This window comes from Corythoichthys intestinalis, chromosome 22 (genome assembly GCF_030265065.1).
Source record: "Corythoichthys intestinalis isolate RoL2023-P3 chromosome 22, ASM3026506v1, whole genome shotgun sequence".
NCBI classification, from domain to species: domain Eukaryota; kingdom Metazoa; phylum Chordata; class Actinopteri; order Syngnathiformes; family Syngnathidae; genus Corythoichthys; species Corythoichthys intestinalis.
The window spans coordinates 4,086,844-4,111,956 of record NC_080416.1 but is presented as its reverse complement, the minus strand read 5'-3'; the positions used below and the strand labels follow the sequence as shown (position 1 = coordinate 4,111,956).

The following is a 25,113-nucleotide window of genomic DNA, read 5'->3' as shown; positions in this document are numbered from 1 at the left end:
TATAGTTGTACTCTAGCTTCCTCGTGCATTCCCAAAACAGAAATGCTGCTAATTAAAGACTCTGAATTGTTAGTGTCAATCTTATTTTTGTCTACACTGTTATTGACTAGCGACCAAGCCATGGTGTAAACTGCTTTTTACCCAAATTTAGAGGGGGTAGGCTGCATCACACCGACGACCATAATGAGGAAAAGCGGGATTTTAATTCTTGAAAAATAAGCTTTTGCTAACTTTCCACCCTATAAGACAGGCTTGACACCCCTTTCGGCATCAGTGGAATAACACAAATAAGCTTCTGTCAATTTGAAATAAGTATTTAGTCAACCACTAATTGTGCAAGCTCTCCCACTTGAAAATATTAGAGAGGCCTGTAATTGTCAACATGGGTAAACCTCAACCATGAGAGACAGAATGTGGAAAAAAAAACTGAAAATCACATTGTTTGATTTTTTTTTTTTTTTTTAAGAATTCCAAATTAGAGAGGAAAATAAGTATTTAGTCACCTACAAATAAGCAAGATTTCTGGCTGTCAAAGAACTTCTTCTTCTAACGAGGTCTAACGAGGCTCCACTCGTTACCTGTAATAATGGCACCTGTTTTAACTCATTATCGGTATAAAAGACACCTGTCCACAATCTCAGTCAGTCACACTCCAAACTCCACTATGGCCAAGACCAAAGAGCTGTCGAAGGACACCAGAGACAAAATTGTAGACCTGCACCAGGCTGGGAAGACTGAATCTGCAATAGGTAAAATGCTTGGTGTAAAGAAATCAACTGTGGGAGCAATCATTAGAAAATGGAAGATATACAAAGACCGCTGATAATCTCCCTCGATCTGGGGCTCATGCAAGATCTCACCCGGTAGCATCAAAATGATGACAAGAATGATGGGCAAAAATCCCAGAACCACTTGGGGGATCAAGTGAATGACCTACAGAGAGTTGGGACCACAGTCACAAAGGCTACTATCAGTAACACAATGCGCAGCCAGGGACCCAAATCCTGCACTGCCAGACGTGTTCCCCTGCTGAAGCAAGTACACGTCCAGGCCCGTCTGTCGTTCGCTAGAGAGCATTTGGATGATCCAGAAGAGGACAGGGAGAATGTGTTATGGTCAGAAGAAACCAAAATAGAACTTTTTGGTAGAAACACAGGTTCTCGTGTTTGGAGGAGAAGGAATACTGAATTGCATCCGAAGAACAACATACCCACTGTGAAGCATGGGGGTGGAAACATCATGCTTTGGGGCTGTTTTTCTGCAAAGGGCCCAGGACGACTGATCTGTGTAAAGGAAAGAATGAATGGGGCCATGTATCGAGAGATTTTGAGAGAAAATCTCCCTCCATCAAGCAAGGGCATTGAAGATGAGACATGGCTGGGTCTTTATGCATGACAATGATCCCAAACACACAGCCAGGGCAACAAAGGAGTGGCTTCGTAAGAAGCATTTCAAGGTCCTGGAGTGGCTTAGCCAGTCTTCAGATCTCAACCCCATAGAAAATCTATGGGAGGAGTTGAAAGTCCGTGTTGCCCAACAACAGCCCCAAAACATCACTGCTCTAAAGGAGATCTGCATGGAGGAATGGGTCAAAATACCAGCAACAGTGTGTGAAAAGCTTGTGAAGAGTTACAGAAAACATTCAGCCTCTGTTTTTGGCAACAAAGGGTACATAAGTTCATCATCATTGAGATGAACTTTTGGTATTGACCAAATACTTATTTTCCACCATGATTTGCAAATATATATTTTTTAAATCAAACAATGTGATTTTCTGTTTTTTTTTCCCCACATTCTGTCTCTCATGGTTGAGGTGTACCCATGTTGACAATTACAGGCCTCTCTAATATTTTCAATTGGGAGAACTTGCACAATTAGTGGTTGACTAAATACTTATTTGCCCCTCTGCATCATACCTTGAGGTACCCAGAGATTCCCACCCTTATTTTATATGTGGATTATTTAAAATTAGGGCTGTCAAACGATTAAAATTTTTAATCGAGTTAATTACAGCTTAAAAATTCATCGTAATTTATCGCAATTCAAACCATCTATAAAATATGCCATATTTTTCTGTAAATTATTGTTGGAATGGAATGATAAGACACAAGACGGATATACACATTCAACATGTGGTACATAAGTACTGTATTTGTTTATTATAACAATAAATCAACAAGATGATTTTAACATTCTCTTAAAGCGATCCATGGATAGAAAGAATTCTAGTTCTTAAAAGATAAATGTTAGTACAAGTCGTGAAGTGGAACAAAATTTATTGGATAATTTAAACTTTTTTAACAAATAAAAAACTGAAAAGTGGGGCGTGCAATATTATTCGGCCCCCTTGCGTTAATACTTTGTAGCGCCACCTTTTGCTCCAATTACAGGTGCAAGTCGCTTGGGGTATGTTTCTATCAGTTTTGCACATCGAGAGACTGACATTCATGCCCATTCTTCCTTGCAAAACAGCTCGAGCTCAGTGAGGTTGGATGGAGAGTGTTTGTGAACAGCAGTCTTCAGCTCTTTCCACAGATTCTCGATTGGATTCAGGTCTGGACTTTGACTTGGCCATTCTAACACCTGGATACGTTTATTTTTTAACCATTCCATTGTAGATTTGGCTTTATGTTTTGGATCATTGTCCTGTTGGAAGATAAATCTCCATCCCAGTCTCAGGTCTTGTGCAGATACCAACAGGTTTTCTTCCAGAATGTTCCTGTATTTGGCTGCATCCATCTTCCCGTCAATTTTAACCATCTTCCCTGTCCCTGCTGAAGAAAAGCAGGCCCAAACCATGATGCTGCCACCACCATGTTTGACAGTGGGGATGGTGTGTTCAGGGTGATGAGCTGTGTTGCTTTTACACCAAACATATCGTTTTGCGTTGTGGCCAAAAAGTTCAATTTTGGTTTCATCTGACCAGAGCACCTTCTTCCACATGTTTGGTGTGTCTCCCAGGTGGCTGGTGGCAAATTTTAAACGAGACTTTTTATGGATATCTTTGAGAAATGGCTTTCTTCTTGCCACTCTTCCATAAAGGCCAGATTTGTGCAGTGTACGACTGATTGTTGTCCTATGGACAGACTCTCCCACCTCAGCTGTAGATCTCTGCAGTTCATCCAGAGTGATCATGGGCCTCTTGGCTGCATCTCTGATCAGTTTTCTCTTTGTTTGAGAAGAAAGTTTGGAAGGACGGCCGGGTCTTGGTAGATTTGCAGTGGTCTGATGCTCCTTCCATTTCAATATGATGGCTTGCACAGTGCTCCTTGAGATGTTTAAAGCTTGGGAAATCTTTTTGTATCCAAATCCGGCTTTAAACTTCTCCACAACAGTATCTCTGACCTGCCTGGTGTGTTCCTTGGTTTTCATAATGCTCTCTGCACTTTAAACAGAACCCTGAGACTATCACAGAGCAGGTGCATTTATGCGGAGACTTGATTACACACAGTTGGATTCTATTTATCATCATCGGTCATTTAGGACAACATTGGATCATTCAGAGATCCTCACTGAACTTCTGGAGTGAGTTTGCTGCACTGAAAGTAAAGGGGCCGAATAATATTGCACGCCCCACTTTTCAGTTTTTTATTTGTTAAAAAAGTTTAAATTATCCAATAAATGTTGTTCCACTTCACGATTGTGTCCCACTTGTTGTTGATTCTTGACAAAAAAATTAAATTTCTTATCTTTATGTTTGAAGCCTGAAATGTGGCGAAAGGTTGCAAGATTCAAGGGGGCCGAATACTTTTGCAAGGCACTGTAGTTGTAAATATCAGGGTAGCAGATGTCAGGCAGAGACGGCGGGTCGAAAAACATCGATTTAGGCATCAAATATGGATCTGGCGAATGGATAAACTGAAGCTTTTCCACATAACGCCTTTTATGCAACGCATCCAATGAGTTTACAGCGTCAGATAACACCGGGGCTTCCATGAATTGCTCTATAAATTGCACGACTAATTGAAACCATTGAGAATAGGGCTAAAAAATGACGGACAATATGGCGGCCGGATACAGCGACACGTCATTTTGTGACGTAGGTGAGTAGGGTCTATTGTATATTCCACTCATATGGAATTACAAGGAACATTTTTGTTTTCATGTATTTATCCTCTCCAGAACACAGCAAAATTGAAGCATCAGTTTGTCAAATGTGTGATTTATTCTTTATGTAAATGCCAATTACTTTGAACCATTATGACGTTGATCTTGGAACTTGAAAGCAGTCAAACTCTCTTTGCGCTACACTGCCAATTTCAATCAGCCGCACACTGCATTTAATTCTGAGTCACATGCGCCCACAAAAGGAGGTGATTGCCTCTTGATTAATTTAGCCGACTGAATCCATATTGGATCTTTAAATGCATATCAGTGTTTGAGCAATTACATGGTCCATTGTGTATGTTACAATTTGCGGTCGTTACTGTGCGGCTGTTTATTATGACACTCTCCGGTTCATGTCAGGGCTGCGCGTTCCCCTCAAGGCTCTGCAATTTCTAGTCTTTAATTTTTGAGCGTGTCCTTGCAGCGTTGCTAGGGCAACGTGAAGAAAACCAGTAAGCCATTCCGGGCTTTTAGTTATCAATTAAAGCTAAGTACAACACAGCAGGGATTGTTATGTTGCAGCACATTTCTCTTTTATGTGTGGAAGGACATTCCTTATTTGTCTGTTTGTTATAGTACGCCACATGCGCGTACCAATTTCTATGTATGTTTCTCGTGCATGCTTGTTTCCGAATGTATTCGTTTCTGGAAAAAGACGACGCTTCTTCTCACAGCCTTGCTCTGTCAGTCAAACCTCTAATTGGCCCGGAATCTTCAGCACAGCTCTTTGAGCGTGATTGTGCTTCTGTTATTTTCTCTCTTGCTCTCTACTGATGTTTTCTCCCCACCCTTTGGCTCTTCTAACTGGCAGCCTGGTACCAGCTTCACCTATTTCCCCCGGCCCCAGGAGCGCTGCTATGGGCGGAATCGGAGTAGAATGTAAAACACAGATGGCCATTGACTCACAAATGGGTTCATGGAAAATGAGTCTCCTGTGTCAACCGTGTTTGTGAAGAGCCAGCGTTTTCTTTTTTTCTTTTTTAGTCCTTTTGCGTTGTCAGTCAGTGCACCTACGTATACGTTTTCCCTTTCTAGTCCACTTTCTCATAGTGTTGCTCTCTTTCTGTCGCCGTTCTATCTGAATTCGGCCTCACTCTCCCTTTTTTTGCCTGAGGCTCCTAGTCGGGGTTAATTAACATTGAGTTGAGCTGTGTTTAATGGTTAATGTGGTTTCTTCCTCCATTACACCCCCCCACCCCCACCTTAATCCACTCCGTGCACCCTTACCTCCCTGCAGAATCAGCAGCAATGCAAGCTGCCAAGCAATCGCATTAAGTGCAGCACCGACTCGCCTACCTGCATACCAGTTTTGTTTGGTCGTCTGCAGTGGTGGATGAAGTACTCACTATTTTTTTTTACTTAAGTAAAAGTACATATACGGGGCAAAACATAAGTAAAAGTACAAGTATCTAAGAAAAGATTTACTCAAGTAAAGGTACAAAAGTTCTTGTTTTAAAATTTATTTTGCGAGTAAAATGTAAAAGTATTTTGTCCCAATTAGGGCTGTCAAAATTATCGCGTTAACGAGCGGTAATTAATTTTTTAAATTAATCCCGTTAAAATATTTGACGCAATTAACGCACAAATGCCCCGCTCAAACATATTAAAATCAGAGCACAGTGAAAGGTGTACTTGTTGTGTTTTTCGGAGTTTTGCCGCTCTCTGCTGGCGCTTGGGTGCGACTGATTTTATAGGCTTCAGCACCCATGAGTATTGTGTAAATAATTATTGACATCAACAATGGCGGCTACTATTTTATTTTTTTGATTGAAAATTTTACAAATTTTATTAAAACGAAACATGAAGAGGGGTTTTGATATAAAATTTCAATAACATGTCTTTTAAGAACTACAAGTCCTTCTATCCATGGATCGCTTTAACAGAATGTTGATAATGTTGATGCCATCTTATTGATTTATTGTTATAATAAAGAAATACAGTACTTATGTACCGTATATTGAATGTATATATCCATCTTGTGTCTTATCTTTACATTCCAACAATAATTTACAGAAAAATATGGCATACTTTATACTACTTTATGCGATTAATTACGATTAATTAATTTTAAAGCTGTAATTAACTCGATTAAAAATTTTAATCGTTTGACAGCCCTACTCCCAATGCAAAAATGTGGTATGAAAAAGTATCTGAACCTGTTGGAATTTCTCACATTCCTGCATAAAATCACCATCAAATGTGACCTGATCTTTGTCAAAATCACACAGATGAAAAAACAGTGTCTGCTTTAACTAAAACCACCCAAACATTATAAGGTTTTCATATTTTAATGAGGATAGTATGCAAACAATGATAGAAGGGGGAAAATAATTAAGTGAACCATCACATTTAATATTTTGGTTTATTTAAGGTGGGGATGAGGTGTTGATCTTGGTGAGCTGTTTGAGTTTTCCTCCTCACATGACATTGTGTGTTACTCTCAAACAATTCAACTTTGGTTTTATCAGTCCACAAAATATTTTGCCAAAATATAATGTATATTTAGAAGGGGTCAGCATGTAAAGAGGTGAGATGTCAGCGAGGAAATGCTGGAGAAGTTAGCGAGGCAGAAGTCGATCACCACTGGCTCAGCCCACATATTTAAATTTTTTTCCCCCACAGTCAGTCTCCTCAATTTTTGTATATAATTGTATGTTCAAGAAGCTTGATTGTGTGGACATCATTTTCATTAGGTGATCGGTGCAATATGAATATTCGCAAATCCAGGAATCCTTTGGCTTTGTTTTTTATTACACCGTCCCTTGTATATAATTTCTTTTGTTGTCTTTTTCACATATGTTTCTTTATTGAACAAAAAGCTTTTTAGTGCAAAAAATGACTTGTGCTGTGCTTCATCAGCTATCCATCATCAGCAACATGACAATTATAGCTCTATACATACAAGAAACAGTGCAACTAAATATTCAGAGAGATTGAGACAGCTGTTCTTTTTCAATGCTGTATTGTCAGACAGTCCTCCGCAACAAATCCCCAGCACAAAAAGTCTCTTCTCAATGTTGTCAAATCGTGCACAATTCAATCACTTTAGACAACCATACTGAGCAGTTACCAAACACTAAAACATACTGTAAAAAGGTTGTCCGCCCGATTTCCTGCCTGAGCGGTCCACTGTCTGACAAAGCCAAGGCAGCCCTGCTCTGCAAACACTCAAGATGCTAATTGGAGCAATCCAACCCTGCGGTTTTGCGAGTGTGAATGGGAATGACTAATGAGGACCGTAGTGCTTACAAAAGATATGCTGATTAGGGTCAGAAGATCCTTCTCTCGTAACAAAAGTGATTTGTATCAACTGATCCACCCTTGGTAGTTCTAGTTAAAGGGGTAAAGGGTGCCAGCAATTTTGTCCAACCCTTTTTTTTTTTGCATTCTGTGTAAAAAAATGAACATTTTGGCCGTTTCTTCAGCTTTTTTTGTTGCTGTGTTTTACCAATGCAAATCCAAAAAATAAACACATTCATACTGCAAACATTTGTAATTGCATTAACGTCTGGGAGAAATTGTGTATTTTCTGGAAAAATTCCAGGGGTGCCAATAATTTCATCCATGACTGTATATATACCGTATAAACTGTATGCAGAAAAATTCCCCAAATACCTCTTTCAATGTTTCCAGAGAGCAAAGTTTGCCACATGCTGAAATAAGAAAAGCAAAATTGAGAGCTCTATGGGAGCGATGAGAGGAAATCTGTGGGAGGGCAAGTGAGATAGAGCTGACAGGGAAAAGCAAAAGAAGAAATGCTGCCAGTACCTGTAAATCTACACTCTTAGTGGAGAAGAAAGGGATGGAATGCCATTGCTATGCCACACCACACCACAGCCAGAGGGCAGGCTAAAGTGGAAGGTGGAAGTTGTGAAATTTTAATCACCTCTTGCTTGTTTGTAATCTTAGTAGCTGCATAATTAAATTGAAAAATGTCGGCAATGCGCTGCCTGTTCAAACTGGCATAATGTACATTTGCAGCCCATCATAATGGAGTGTTTGTTTTGTTCGTTTACTCTCAAATGTAAAAGTAGCGAGCTTCAAAGGGATTAGAAAGCAATCATTTCAGTGTTCTACCAATAGAAATAATTGCATGAAGTCAAGGCAGGGAATCAAAGAAGATTGATTGTTTTATAGAGTATCTAGTGCAGAGTATCTTGTATTAAAAAAAATGGCACTACCACTAATACTGAGATATATTAACAATATGGACCATATATACAGTGGGGCAAATAAGTATTTAGTCAACCACTAGTTGTGCAAGTTCTCCCACTTGAAAATATTAAAGAGGCCTGTAATTGTCATCATGGGTACACCTCAACCATGAGAGACAGAATGTGGAAAAAAACAGAAAATCACATTGCTTGATTTTTAAAGAGTTTATTTGCAAATCATGGTGGAAAATAAGTATTTGGTCAATACCAAAAGTTCATCTCAATACTTTGTTATGTACCCTTTGTTTGCAATAATGGAGGCCAAACGTTTTCTGTAACTCTTCATAAGCTTTTCACGAACTGTTGCTGGTATTTTGGCCCATTCCTCCATGCAGATCTCCTCTAGAGCAGTGATGTTTTGGGGCTGTCGTTGGGCAGCACGGACTTTCAACTCCCTCCACAGATTTTCTATGGGGTTGAGATCTGGAAGCTGGCTCGGCCACTCAAGAACGTTGAAATGCTTCTTACGAAGCCACTCCTTTGTTGCCCTGGCTGTGTGTTTGGGATCATTGTCATGCTGAAAGACCCAGCCACGTCTCAACTTCAATGCCCTCGCTGATGGAAGGAGATTTTCATTCAAAATCTCTCGAAAAATGGCCCCATTCATTCTTTCCTTTACACAAATCAGTCGTCCTGGTCCCTTTGCAGAAAAACAGCCCCAAAGCATGATGTTTCCACCTCCATGCTTCACAGTGGGTATGGTGTTCTTCGGATGCAATTCAATATTCTTTCTCCTCCAAACACGAGAACCTGTGTTTCTACCAAAAAGTTCTATTTTGGTTTCATCTGACCATAACACATTCTCCCAGTCCTCTTCTGGATCATCCAAATGCTCTCTAGCGAACCGCAGACGGGCCTGGACGTGTACTTGCTTCAGCAGGGGGACACGTCTGGCAGTGCAGGATTTGAGTCCCTGGCGGCGCATTGTGTTACTGATAGTAGCCTTTGTGACTGTGGTCCCAGCTCTCTGTAGGTCATTCACTTGGTCCCCCTGTGTGGTTCTGGGATTTTTGCCCATCATTCTTGTCATCATTTTGATGCTACCGGGTAAGATCTTGCATGGAGCCCCAGATCGAGGGAGATTATCAGTGGTCTTGTATGTCTTCCATTTTCTAATAATTGCTCCCACAGTTGATTTCTTTACACCAAGCGTTTTACCTATTGCAGATTCAGTCTTCCCATTCTGGTGCAGGCCTACAATTTTGTCTCTGGTGTCCTTCGACAGCTCTTTGGTGTTGGCCATGGTGGAGTTTGGAGTGTGACTGACTGAGATTGCGGACAGGTGTCTTTTATACTGATAATGAGTTAAAACAGGTGCCATTAATACAGGTAACGAGTGGAGCCTCGTTAGACCTCGTTAGAAGAAGTTAGACCTGTTTGACAGCCAGAAATCTTACTTGTTTGTAGGTGACCAACTACTAATTTTCTCTAATTTGGAAATGTTTAAAAATCCAACAATGTTATTTTCTGTTTTTTTCCCCCCACATTCTGTCTCTCATGGTTAAGGTTTACCCATGTTGACAATTACAGGCCCATCTAATATTTTCAAGTAGGAGAACTTGCACAATTGCTAGTTGACTAAATACTTATTTGCCCCACTGTAGGATCCTAGAAACTGCAATTTCTGGAGAAATTGCGATGGGAGATTTGCTATGGTAGTGGTAAGACCTGAGACAGGCTCAGTTGATTTTGGGGCGTTTTGGAGGCCCTTTCTGTTGATATCAGGTGACTTTCTGTTGATATTTTGACGCACATGGCTGTCAATGGCATGGATGTACATGGCCGTCAATAAATGTTGATTTTTGAGACATTTTAGGGTCATTTCCTATTAATTATTCCATTATTTATTCCTGACAGCCTGGACATGTGAAACTGTCCAAACCCGTGGCTCTGTGGACCCAACAAGATGTCTGCAAATGGCTGAAGAAACACTGTCCGAATCAACATCAGATATACAGTGACTCCTTTAAACAGCATGATATCACAGGTACGCCATTACAGATTAATGATCCTGAAAGACTGTTGTTTACTAGAGCGCATGCTTGTAAGTCAAAATATCAATATTACAGTTTATGTGTATGAACACTTTACCATCGTCAAATATTTTAAATATGCAAGTTGTGATGAGTATTCTCTAAAATGCGCTATTGATAATGTTTAGGATTTGTTTTTTTTATTATTATTGCACTGGGAATTAATATTTTCCTTTATTAAAACCTTTGTGACCCTAACCTTAGCAACCTTGGAAAATTAAAAAAAAATAGATGGGGAATGACAAATAAGTTCTAATTCATATAAAATTATGAATTGTAATGATTACATTTATAATTCGGTGTTTGTCCAATATTTTTTTAGACAACGTGAGCTTTGTGGAAACTTTTTGTTTTACAGCACCTTGCCATTAATTGAAGGAGTACTTTATACATAGAAACTGGGGCTTTGTTCTGGTAGATACAGCTCTATCAGGTCACTTCCTGATCATATGGGGACATATCTAGAACACGTCCTGTTGCATGTCTGTCAATGGCATCAACTTATTTGGGCGCCATTTGAATGTCAATGGGCTGTACCGGTAAGTTTTTTGCCAAAAACCATAGCCACACACGTTTTTCGGCCATCGAAAATGATTGGGATATTTAAACGTACTGTAAATGGCTGTCAGTGGCCTAGACGTGCATGGCTGTCAATGGCATCGACTTGCTTGGGCGCCATGAATGGGCTGTCATGGTAAATGGTCCAAAATCACAAGGACCTACACTATGTCTTCCTGCCATTGAAAATGAATGGGAAATTTGGACGTACATAGCTGTCAATGGCATCCCACTAGAAATGAATGGGACAGTTATTTGAGAAATTGGGGGGAACCGTAGGTTTTTGGAAAATTCTGTATACAACTTTTATGCCCCTTACCATCCCGGAATTTAGTAAATTATGCGATTTGGTCAAAAATTGTGCGACTAGATACATTTTGGAAAAAAAAAAAAAAACATTTTTTTCCCCCCCCAATAAATCCATGTTTACGGGTTGTGCGTGTGTCTGGGCGGCAGACATGTCTAGAATTTCGTTCCGCTACGAGCGGCTTTCATAAAGTTATGAGGGAAAATCATCGTTTTTGAACCTTTGAATCTTAATCGAATCATTTTGTGTCGAATCGCGATGCATGTAATAATCGATTTTTTGGAACTCCTCTAATAAATATGTGGTGCTAAATCTAATAAATAATTTGTTTGTTTTTACTAACTATTGGTTATGAGTGTTCGTGTTAGCAAGATATGCTATTATGCTGTATATTTAGAATCGAAAGTGGATAACCAAAATGCTTGCGAGCATAACACGGCAACACAAATGGCATTTCAACAGACCGAGTACTGACGCTTACTTCTTCTATCTGGTCAACCGTAAAGGCTTGAAATAACCCGCAGTTTTGCTGCTGTCACTTCAAATTTTGCTAAAGACAGATCTCATTCAAAACATGGCATTTTTCTATACGTGCCTTCTACCAACCACCTGCAGCCCCATTTCCACACTCGAAGCGTTACAACAGACATTCTCCACGTCAATCATTTTCCTAATAAGGATCCTCAAGGTCACCCTGCTGCGAGCAACACTTTGGTCCTCATGGCAACAGACGAGCGTTAATTGCCATGCACTCCACCTCTCCGAGCGCGACTGATCATGCTAATGTATTTGTTTGTTACCGTCAAGGGCCTCTTCGATTCAGTGACGGTCTGACGGCGTAAAATCGCTCCAAGGTCATGAAGAGTGGCAAAATGATGATGAGTCTCGTTTTGCACTTAAATCATTTTCACCGTTGTATGATAGTGCTGAGTGGCAGTCGGCATTCAAGGGTAAATGGTCGGAAGCTACAATACATGTTGTGCCTGTTGGCGTCCTTCCAACTTAGCAATTCAGAAATTGTGTTTATTTTATCTGTTTAGGATTTCAGTGAAATTAATGGTTAGTATTTTCTATTTGAATTTCATCCTCGTTGTAGCATAGAGAATCCATTTTTAATCAATTAGCTTAGCACAGATTATACCGTGTAATTGCTAGCATTTGATGAGCTACAGTGCTAACTTCAACCACTGCTAGTAGCAATCGGTAGATGTCTCTGCATCATCGTTAGTCTAAAATGTTGTCACTAGGGCTACAGCTATTGATTATTTTAGTAGTCGATTAATCGATGAACCGTTTAGTTCGAATAATCGAGAAATCTGATAAACATTAGAAAATAAAATACCTGAGCTGAGCCTCAAACGGTATGTTACGTCCCATGGACGGCTCGCTAAGGGCGCAACATAAAACGAGCCACACAAGATACGAGTGGACACAAATTTATCTACACAACAATCAAACTCGCAATGAATATGTACAAAATGTGGATGAAGCGCGGCTTCAGGGTAAGCCCAGGCCAAAACAACAAACAAAAGGAACTACACTTCAACCCCACCCGCTAACTAAACCCTGATCATATAAAAGGAAGAAAGAAAAGACAGCCACTAACCTAACTTCCTACGCTATACAAAACAGGAGAAAACGGGTTGAACAGAAATGGCGACTTACCCTTACTTGCGTCAGTGCTCTTATTTGCAGTGGTGAACAAAAACGATCCAAAAACGAATAAACACAAAAGACCTCACCGAAAAAGCGGGAGTGTATCAAACTAGCGATCAAATGCAAACGAGAGTGAATGGCGAGCAAACAGCTGGCAAGGAGGACCGCGGCAGAATGCTGTCAAATGCAACCTCTCAGAGCGTTGACAGCGGCAGGTTTAAGAAGCTTGGCGCCTTTTTTCGTGACCAATCAGCGGCGGCGACGTCGTCGGTCCGTCCTGCGTCGTTCAGCTGTCGTCACAGTGGGAGGGGGAAGCAGCCAGCTGGTGGAGGAGACGATCAGCTGACTGGAAGATTCTCAAAAAATAACAATTAAACGGCCAGGGCCGTCACACAGTATAAATGAGGATCTATGTACAACAAAAAAAACAGTTGGCTAACTTACATAGCAAAAATCCGCTAGTTTAAATGCTATAAAATGCTAATGTTTTTTTTCAATGCTCTTAACAAATGGTTCAGACACATATTGCCACAAAAAATGGCTAGATATACCTATAAAGTAAATTACAAATGCATTAAAAAAAAAAAAAAAAAAAAAGGAGAAAAAAAAAAAAAAACATTAAATTAAATAAAGTTCTAGTCCAAGTCCTGGGCATCCCTCATCCTTAGACCCATGTCTGCAAGGAAAAACTCCAATTGAATTGAAATTTTGTCGCATAAAGAGTACCTCATTCCTATTTGATTTACTTTTGTGTTTTGGATCATTATCCTGTTACAACACTCTCTTGAGCATAACATTTTGTGTGAACTTTGTCTCAAAATATCTTTTTAAACTTTTTCCATGATAGCTGTCCAGGTCCTCGGGTAGCAAAGCATGCCATGTTTATTTATCATTAATTTATTTGCTATTTTTACTGTATTTATTCAATTTTGTTTATTATTATTATTTTAAACAGACTTGGTTTTCTAGTGATTTAGATGATGGTCAGACCACATTTTTTGACTAAAAAATCCTATGGATTAGCATACCCTTTACTTTAACCGTGCATCACATTTATATTGTTCATTTATATTGCTCATTCCTATTTGATTTACTTTTCTGTTTTGGATCATTATCGCGTTACAACACTCTTTTGAGCATAACATTTTGTGTGAAATTTTGTCTGAAAATATCTTTTTAAACTTTTGTCATGATAGCTGTCCAGGTCCTCGGGTAGCAAAGCATGCCATGTTTATTTATCATTAATTTATTTTCTGCTATTACTGTGTTTATTTAATTAATTTTTGGTTGTTTGGTGATTCAGATGATGGTCAGATTTTTTGACAAAAAAAAAAAAATCCTATGGATTCACATACCCTTTACTTTAACCGTGCATCACATTTATATTGTTCATTTATATTGCTCATTCCTATTTGATTTACTTTTGTGTTTTGGATCATTATCCTGTTACAACACTCTTTTGAGCATAACATTTTGTGTGAATTTTGTCTCAAAATATCTTTTTAAACTTTTTTCATGATAGCCGTCCAGGTCCTCGGGTAGCAAAGCATGCCATGTTTATTTATCATTAATTTATTTGCTGTTATTACTGTGTTTATTTAATTAATTTTTGGTTGTTTTGTGATTCAGATGATGGTCAGTCCACATTTTTTGACAAAAAAGTCCAATGGATTCACATACCCTTTAACCGTGAATCACATTTATATTGTTCAGCGTTTTATGAAATATGGTTGTTTTTTTGTCTAATCCTTTGCGATCAGCAAATTTTAGCATAAATTAACTCATTACAGTTAGTGGGCGGAAGTACAAGCTTGGACTCGCCGTCCAAGTATCTTAATTTCTCAGTAATTTCTCCAGAGAATACAATAGATTGAATGAATAGAGCTCAACTTCATAACATTGTATTAACACCATGGCCTAGATTGGATATTCAGGTATAATTATATTACAGGAAAAAGAAAGTGTTATAAAATAACATTGCCATTTAAGCGCATTTGCATTCAAACACATACAGTGCTGCTCAAAAGTTTGTGAACCCCCTCAACATTTTGGAATTTTCTATTATTTCAACCTGATTTCCTAATCAATCAATTCAGTAGTTTTTTTTTGTTTTTTTAACAGTTGTGTTGTCGAGACTAAATTAAAAAGAGTTTTCATCAACTGATGTAGGTGCAAAATTGAACTGTTTGGTCACAACCAAAACCGCCATGTCTGGCGAAAAGTCAACACTGCATACCACCAAAAGAACCTTCTCCCAACAGTGAAGCATGGAGGTGGGAATGTCAAGATCTGGGCTTGCTTTTCATCCTCAGGACCTGGACAACTCCACATAGTCCAGGGAATCATGAATTCTGAGGAATATTGTCAAATCCTAGAACATAACCTGACGCCATCTGTTTTGAAGTTAAAGCTTGGCAGAAGGTGGATCATGCAACATGATAATGATCCAAAGCATTCCAGCAATACAAGCAAGGAATGGCTGAAAAAGAAGAAGATTCGTGTTCTGGACTGGCCCAGTCAAAGTCCTGACCTAAATCCCATTGAAATGCTGTGGCGGGACCTGAAGCGAGCAGTTCATGCCAGACGCCCATCAAACCTCTCTCAACTGACTGCGTTCTGCAAGGAAGAATGGGCAAAAATTCCCCAAATTAGATGTGAGAGGCTGATTAGTCACTACAGAAACCGTTTGGTTGAGGTAATCTCTGCAAAAGGAGGCGCAATATCCTATTAACTGAAGGGGTTCACATACTTTTGCACACATGATATCTGAGTTTTTCTTAAATCAACCACTTTTGTTAAATAAAGAATGACAATATAACTATTTCTTTTGTTTCAGTCCATTATTTGGAATGTCAGTATTGTGGATTTGGGTATAACTTAACATTTAATAAGGTTATTTTAGTTTTTTTTACAAAAAATCTGACCATCGCTGTGGGGTTCACAAACTTTCGAGCAGCACTGTACATGCACATGCCTACTTGCAATTAAGGGATAATATTATGCTCTAAAATCTGCAAGTAATTCACTTTGTCTTTACAGCCATAATAATTAACACAATACAAAAACAATCTAGGCCATAATTCAATATTTTAAATAGTCCCCCTCATTTCTATAATCCATTATCATAAACAATAGCAGCACAAATGCTGCATTGACTATTGTTATGATAGAAAAGAACAATACAAACACTGGCTAATTATTTACAGATATGCGTGGCTGTGTACATGCAGTAATTAAAATTAGCTGACTTTTTTTTTTTTTTCATTTACAGAACATAGGACATTTGATTGATTGCAGTGTGTGTCACGAATGTGCATCCACATTACAGATGTGATTATGCAAAATGAATTAAGTATGCAACCGAGACCCTGATCCCATTTCCAAAGAAATCAATGCATCCCATCCTCCTGCTTCGCCTCCCTCGATCTTTACCTCCCATCCCTAACTGAGCCACCCAGTTGTCATTAAAAATGCATTAAAGCATATTAAGGCATAATTACATATTAGTCTCTAATCTGCTGTAATTACAAGACCCGGACTCGTTTTGTAAAGGAATAGCTTGGCACAATAAATTACTTGAATACACATTTTCAGTTCCATGCCATAATCACCGCAAAAGGTGTTCTGACGTACAAGATAGCCAATGAGATCAATTAGTTACTGGCAGTAACATCATGGACAGCTGAAACCATGGACGTCGCCAGACATATTTCACTGGGGGCACGTGCCATAGTATAGTATAAATTTCAAAGGTAAAAAAACCCAAAAATAATCATACTTTGGGTTTTTAAAGGAGAAATTCAAATTTTTGACATTAGGCTTAATCTTAGTTCGTGGACTTGATTTCAACAAATTCTGGGCATTATTTGATAGTTTCAGGGCTCCTGAGTGTCTAAGCTAGCGCGAGTCAATGGTCCCGTCTTATCATGCCAAATTACTAAATTGTGGAAATTGTCATTAGCCCATTTCTTCTGTCTGTTTCCAAAGCCTCTAAATGCACATTTCACCATGTTGCCGTTCTTCAGTCAAGATTCAGTAGACTGATGCTGCATTTGAGAAAAGCGGGAAGTCTGAGTTTTCCGACCTCCGACGAGGAAAAATCTCATTGGAATGCCACTCAATCTGGGAGGCCCTAGTCGCGAACTCGAGGGAAAAAAAAGTACCCCAAATTCTCAAGTTGCTTCAATCTTGCTTCGATCTGACGTCACTCGACAAAATGGCGCTGCCCAAAGAAAAGCAGACTGTCAGTAGTAAAACTAAAGAAGACAGTTCATAGTGTGCCGTCGTTTTTCCTCCAATATTTGATCGCTTATGAGAAGCCAGGTTTTCTGGAGGCCAAAATGTCTTTTGATGGCCAAAGTAAAAAACAACATGTCGCGATCAGCCATCTTGCTGTTTACATTCGCTCGGAACGCTTAAAGGTCTGTTTCTTTGACTATGTTAGATCTGTTAAGATCGTTTTTATTGGCATGCTAAGACAGGACCATTGACTCACACAAGCTTAGCCACTCCGGAGCCCATGAAACTAATAAATGACTAACTGCACGGAATTTGTTAACATCAACTCCACCGACTAATTAAACCCCCGCTAACTCGAGGATTAAACCTAATGTAAAAAATTCTGTACTCTCGCTTTAAGTCTATATAGCATAATATACAGAATGCATCTATTTGATATGGGCATATTACTCTATTCACTCCATATATCTGCACATGGCTCCTTAAATGGTCATTTTTGCACGTCACTTTGACTGTGATAGGCAAATGAGTTGACACTTCCACGAAGCACCTTCAGGAGATATGCTGTACAAGTACAGTTGGGCAGATAATTATTTAGTCAACCACTAATTGTGCAAGTTCTCCCACTTGAAAACATTAGAGAGGCCTGTAATTGTCAACATGGGTCACCTCAACCATGAGAGACAGAATGTGGAAAAAAACAACAACTGAAAATCACATTGTTTGATTTTTAACACTAGAAGTCCCAGAGAATTCTGGTACTCCTACTAGTCCCAAGCAATGGCCGATATGGCATCTCCCCCGGAAAACCCAGAGGTGGCCAAAATGACCCAAGTGCTTTAGAATTGGCAAGTTGTTGTCCGACAGACAACAGCCATTCATATAGAAATGAAACTGCTACACATACATTAACTTCAGACACAACGACCACAATATAACACCATTTACCATTTAATGCCCCTGATTAAGTCCTTCTAAACTATAGACACAATTCCTGCTTTACGTTCAAATTGCAGTTCTAAGACACTTTTTTCCCCCCCTTTAAAACAATGCACACATTTGGGCCATTTTTTTCTGTCCTTGTGTGTGGAGTATAGGAGAAGTGAGTTAAAAAATGTGTAAAAAATGTCATTCGTCATAAATAAATGTAATTAAATAAATGTAGCTTGACTTGAACTGACACAAATGTTTGGGCCACAAACCAACACGATGTATGTCTAGTGGTTGTTTTTACATATGAATCGTTGCTGTCTGTCAGACAACGACTTGCTAGGTCAAAAGCACTTCTGGGGGTTTTTTGGAGGAGAGGCTAAATCGGCCATTGCTTGGGAATATTAGGTGTACTTGTCTCAAGAAAGGCTGAGTCGGCCTCAGCTGGGTTTTCTAGTGTTAAAGAATTTATTTGCAAATCATGGTGGAAAATAAGTATCTGGTCAATACCAAAAGTTCATCTAATTACTTTGTTATGTACCCTTTGTTGGCAATAACAGAGGCCAAACGTTTTCTGTAACTCTTCTCAAGCTTTTCACACACTGTTGCTAGTATTTTGGCCCATTCCTCTATGCAGATCTCCACTAGAGCAGTGATGTTTTGGGGCTGTCGTTGGACAACACGGACTTTCAGCTCCCTCCTCACCCCGTGGCGTTAAAATAATAACAAAAACGGTGAGCAAAAATCCCAGAACCACACGGGGAGACCTAGTGAAAGACCTACAGAGAGCTGGGACCACAGTAACAAAGGCTACTATTAGTAACACAATGCGCCGTCTGGGACTGAAATCCTGCACGGCCAGACGTGTCCCCCTGCTGAAGAAAGTGCACGTCCAGGCCCGTCCGCGGTTCGCTAGAGAGCAATTTAGATGATCCAGAAGAGGACTGGGAGAATGTGTTATGGTCAGATGAAATCAAAATAGAACTTTTTTGGTAGAAACACAGGTTCTCGTGTTTGGAGGAGAAAGAATACTGAATTGCACCATACCCACTGTGAAGCATGAGGGTGGAAACATCATGCTTTGGGGCTGTTTTTCTGCAAAGGGACCAGGACGACTGATCTGTGTAAAGGAAAGAATGAATGAGGCCATGTATGGAGAGATTTTGAGTGAAAATCTCCTTCCATCAGCAAGGGCATTGAAGATGAGACGTGGCTGGGTTTTTCATTATGACAATGATCCCAAACACACAGGCGGGGCAACAAAGGAGTGGCTTCGTAAGAAGCATTTCAAGGTCCTGGAGTGGCCTAGCCAGTCTCCAGATCTCAACCCCATAGAAAATCTGTGGAGGGATTTGAAAGCCCGTGTTGCTCAACAACAACCCCAAAACATCACTGCTCTAGAGCAGATCTGCATGGAGGAATGGGCCAAAATACCAGGAACAGTGTGTGAAAAGCTTGTGAAGAATTACAGAAAACGTTTGGCCTCCGTTATTGCCATCAAAGGGTACATAACAAAGTACTGAGATGAACTTTTGGTATTGACCAAATACTTATTTCCACCATGATTTGCAAATAAATTCTTTAAAAATCAAACAATGTGATTTTCTGTTTTTTTTCCCCACATTCTGTCTCTCATGGTTGAGGTTTACCCATGTTGACAATTACAGGCCTCTCTAATATTTTCAAGTGGGAGAACTTGCACAATTAGTGGTTGACTAAATAGTTATTTGCCCCACTGTAGCTTAGTCTTCGAGGTAGTGGGGGTTCAATGTGTCGGTGGAGTTGATTTCAACAAATTCCTTGCAGTTTGTTAGTGATTTGATAGTTTCAAGGCTCCGTCTTAGCATGCAAAATTGCCAAGTTGTGGAAACCTTTTGTAGCCCAGAGAAAAGTGATCTGAAAAGTGATCAAATAGGTTAATATGAGAAACAGGATATGAAAATCAGGAGATTTGGGCCTCAAATTCGTTGTCTAAGTTTAATGTTTTGAAGTTATCTATACGCTTGATACCATTTTGTCCATGGGGGACTTTTTTTTTCAAACCATGGCAAAGGTTTCTTGAGACTTTGTCCATCCCGTTATAAATTACATCAACTAATCGTAAACTCTTGTTATTCATAGTCAGGGCAGTCCAGGTCCACTATATAACACTGACATGTTACAGTAATAGTCATTTGCTGGCTAAATTAATCAAGTTCTAATTTTTCTTCGGCTCGGAACGAAAGTCATGACTGATTGCATAATTAAAGTAACCACCCCCTACACACACATACACACTCACAGTAAAAATGAAACCTTCCCTATGCAGTATACTAACGTTTGATGTCAACTGTGTAATGTGAATTATTAATCGTTCACAAGTTGGTGGCTTAATGAAAGGTGGTCTGCATCAAACCATTCACACTACAGAGCTTATAAAGGTCTTTATTCCATCGCAGTTGCATGTCACTTTGTGAATGCCGCGCACATTGGCGATCTCTTCTTGCACTTGATGGTTTCACGCTGTGTACAAAAAGTATTTTTGATGAGCAGCTCAGAGAAATGAAAGGGGTCATATGGTGTTTTCAACTTGAAGGGCTCTTGATAAGTGGAACCTCTCCCAAAACAAGGGGCTCTTCTATTTTAATTGTTAAACATTATTACAGGTAGTCCCCAGGTTATGAAGTACTCGACTTACACGATTTCGACTTTATGACGCCAGTCTCGTCCGCCATTTTTTCTCCAGTTGTTGTTTTTTTAGTCGGGTAAACAGTACCTACTTGTACCTAATCTTATTTTATACTTAACTTTATTAACATGACTTGTTCTGTCCTCACTAAACGTGAATTTGTTCAGCTTTTAGACAGCAAACAAAGCAATTGTGTTTTTTGAAGCTTTTTACTTCCTTCATTTTTAAAAAATTATCAATTTAGTAGATTAAATGACACTAATTTGCTTCACAAACGTCCGCTAGGTTAAATGCTACAAATGCTAACGTATTTACAATTCTCCTAGCAAATCGCTCACACGTAACTCTACAAACTGTAACTCTAAATTTAATTACAAATGCATATACAAACATATATTAGCTGAAACAACTTACAGCCTGATACGTGTTAAACCAGAGCGCAGCTATCTTTTATCCATGTGAGACGTCTGAGTGCGCCTGTCTGGAATCATTGTTGAACGACAGTCTGGCCAGACCCAACGCTGCCACCAGAGGGTGGTGTGTCCACCACTATTAAACAAAATACACTGCTGGCCAGTTGAATCTTAAACATTATTACAGGTAGTCAGGTTATGAGGTACTCGACTTACACGATTTCGACTTTACGACGCCAGTCTCGTCCGCCATTTTGTCTCCCTTTGTTGTTGTTTTTTTAGTCGTGTAAACAGTACCTAATTGTGCCTAATCTTATTTTTTGCTTAACTTTATTAACATGACTTGTTCTGTCCTCAATAAATGTGAATTTGTTCAACTTTTAGACAGCAAACAAAGCAATTGTGTTTTTTGGCTGGGGGGGCGAATTCCAACAAGAGTTTACAGGGGGAAAAAATGAGGCCATCAAAGAGGAGAACACTGTCCCCACAGTCAAACATAGCGGAGGTTCCCTGATAATTTGGGGTTGCTTTGCTGCCTCTGGAAATGGACTGCTTGACTGTGTGCATGGCATTGTGAAGTCTGAAGACTACCAACAAATTTTGCAGCATAATGTAGGGCCCGGTGTGAGAAAGCAGGGTCTCCCTCGGAGGTCATGGGTCTTCCAGCAGGACAGTGACCCAAAACTCACTTCAAAAAGCACTAGAAAATGGTTTGAGAGAAACCACTGAGGACTTCTAAAGTGGCCAGCAATGAGTCCACATCTGAATCCCATAGAACACCTTTGGAGAGATCTGATAATGGCAGTTTGGAGAATGTACCCTTCAAATCTCAGAGACCTGGAGCAGTTGGCCAAAGAAGAATGGTCTAAAATTCCAGCAGAGCATTGTAAGAAACTTGTTAATGGATGCCGGAAGCGGTTGTTCAGTTATTTTGTCTAAAGGTTGTGCTACTAAGTATTAGGCTGAGGGTGCCAATACTTTTGTCAGACCCTTTTCCGAAGTTTTGTGTAAAATGATAATTAGGGTTGTTCCGATCATGTTTTTTTGCTCCCGATCCGATCGTTTTAGTTTGAGTATCTGCCGATCCCGATATTTCCTGATCCGATTACTTTTTTTTTTTTGCTCCCGATTCAATTCCAATCATTCCCCATAATTTTTCCCGATCATATACATTTTGGCAATGCATTAAGAAAAAAATGAATAAAACTTGGACAAATATATACATTCAACATACAGTACATAAGTACTGTATTTGTTTATTATGACAATAAATCCTCAAGATGGCATTTACATTATTAGCATTCTTTCTGTGAGAGGGATCCACGGACAGAAAGACTTGTGACTTTGTATATTGTGACTAAATATTGCCATCTAGTGTATTTGTTGAGCTTTCAGTAAATGATACTGTAGCCATGCCCAAATGCATGATGGGAAGTGGAACCATGACTGTGCGTAGTGCTACCAATTGATATATCTTCTCTGCGTTGGGAAATAACAGAGGGTGTTAAGAAAAAGATCAATTGCTACTTTGCTTCCCCTCATTGCTTCCCATGATATTTCTAATCGTAGGGACAGGGATTGTAAGGCTTTAGCCAATTAAAAAAAGGCTCCAAAGGCTGCCAAAATTCACTCTACTAAATTTACACTGCCTTTTATCTCTCTATATAGGTAAAACGGCGCCATTACAGATTGAGCGCGACAATGCGTGAGTGGGTCGTGCAGTGCATGCATTAATTGCATTAAATGTTTTAACGTGATACATTTTTTAAAAAATTAATTACCGCCGTTATCGGGATGAATTTGATAACCCTACCTTAAGCCTATACTAAAGACTCTGGATGAGTGTAACATATTATGTCTGTAACGTTAAATACAATTAGAAAACTATTTAATTAAAATATATTTATATATATTAAAAAAAGGCATGGCCGATATTTTTTTGCCGATTCCGATAGTTTGAAAATGACGTGTCTATCGGGACATCTCTAATGATAATGATTGTGAAGATATTACTACCAAAGCATTTGTAATTGCAATCATTTTCTGGGAGAAACTGAGCATTATCTGACAGAATTGCAGGGGTGCCAATACTTTTGGCCAGCAGTGTACCATACTTTGGGACTTTTTGGATTGTTATTTTTTTAAAGGGCTAATTCCAACTCATGCCGAAATTCGGGTTACGTTGCCAGCATAGAAAGGGAAGTCGTTGATAACCCAGGGACTACCTGTATATGATATGCGTTGTCGTGAATAATCGTGTTAAATAAGTTTTATTAATGTGAATATGCTTGATCAGTGCCCACCATTTTTAAGTTTTTTCTTTTGTGAGCAGCACCACACAAAAAAAAAGAACCTGAAGGTGTATTCATCTACTTATGCAACCGTTTTAAAAAATAAGGGGCTATAGCTTTATGCACTATTAGACCTAAACAGAGTGATAGCACCTAATGTAAAAATTAGTATGTAACCCCTAATTTACATTTTATTCTGAATCCTAAAACAATTCATAATGTGTATGTTCATGCATTTTACAATCCCATTCATCAAAGGAGTTTGTGCCGAGCCAGGGTTTTAGATTTTTCTCCCTCCTTTCAACGCTGCTGCTTACACACCACTCATTAATCTAGTGCTTGTGTTATCATGTATCATTTTTACAGCGTGCATTTCAGTTTTGTATATTTATATATTTTTGGGGTAGAGGTGTATTTTATTTCTGAAAAACGTATTGGTGTATTCCAATTTTACCTCTATGCCAAGAAGGGACAGCCATGGATAAGAATGCATATAAATGCGTGTATTGATATGGTACAAAATCAAACATTTCTTATTTCCAACATCATCATATGCTATTGTTTAGCCACAACTGGATTCATTACCTCATTACTCTTCATTACTCTTGATCCCTCACACAGTCGATGGAAACTGAAATGTTGTTTAATCCATCTGCAGGAATGAAATCAGTATTTTACAACACTGTGCGCTGGTCCTAATGTGAAATGCAGTCTTTTTTAAGGCAAAACACTATTGCTTTTGTCGACCTGCGTCGCTAAAATTGACCAAAACTGGATTTACCTAGTGTTACTTTTCATGCTGCAACGAATAATCGATTAACTCGAGTATTCGATAAGAAAAAAAATATTCAAATTAAATTTTGTTGCTTCGAGTATTCATTTAATTAAAGTGGCGTTGTAATGGTTTATTATGAAAGTGCTTGCATTTATTTTTATATATTAGGGTGGATACACTGCCCTCTGGTCTGGCTCTTTTCACACGACTGAATCCAACTGCTCCCTGTCAAGACCAACGCAAGCTAAGTTTTGGTTTGAGCTCATATTTTTTAATGCATTCATAATTTCGTTTTTAGGTATTTTTAGCCGTTTTTTGGTGGGATTATTTGTCTGAACCATTTGTTTAGAGCAGACATATCCAAAGTCCGGCCCGGGGGCCAAATGCGGCCCGTGGTCAAATTTCATCTGATCCCTAGCCTCTGTCATAAAATCAATAACGTCTGGCCTGCACACAGACTTAATAAATTGGTCAGCAGTACTGCTAACAGCATTTGAAGTAGCTTACACACTAAATGCTGCTCCTTATTTACCCACTAAAAGGCAGCAGCACTCTAAGCATTATTACCCCATGTGACCCTTTATTCCAATTTTCTAAAATGGCGACAATCAACAAAAAAAAAGTTGACTGAGACAGCCGACGCTTTAAGGATAGGTGGAAATTGGGACTATTTTTTTCACTAAAATACGCAACAACTGTGTCTGCCTCATTTGCAAAGAGACGGTCGCCGTTTTTAAAGAATTCAATGTGAGGCGATATTACAAAACAAGACACGCTGACATGTACGAAAAGATTACAGGGAAGATACGCTGCGAGAAACTGAAGCAACTTGAAGCTAGTTTAATTTCACAGCAGCAGTATTTCGCAAGAGCCAGAGAGTCGAAAGAGAACGCCACAAAGGGTAGTTGCGAGATTGTTAAAA

General features: G+C 39.2%; 1 protein-coding gene across 1 annotated transcript in view; it reads left to right on the top strand.

Annotated features, from left to right (window-relative positions):
• Nucleotides 1–25,113, top strand: part of samd12 (sterile alpha motif domain containing 12) — a 243,950-nt gene that overhangs the window by 40,009 nt on the left and 178,828 nt on the right. The window contains exon 3 of the mRNA XM_057827486.1: nt 10,179–10,308. Within this exon, the coding sequence (XP_057683469.1) occupies nt 10,179–10,308 (130 nt within the window). The remainder of the gene's footprint in view (nt 1–10,178; nt 10,309–25,113) is intronic.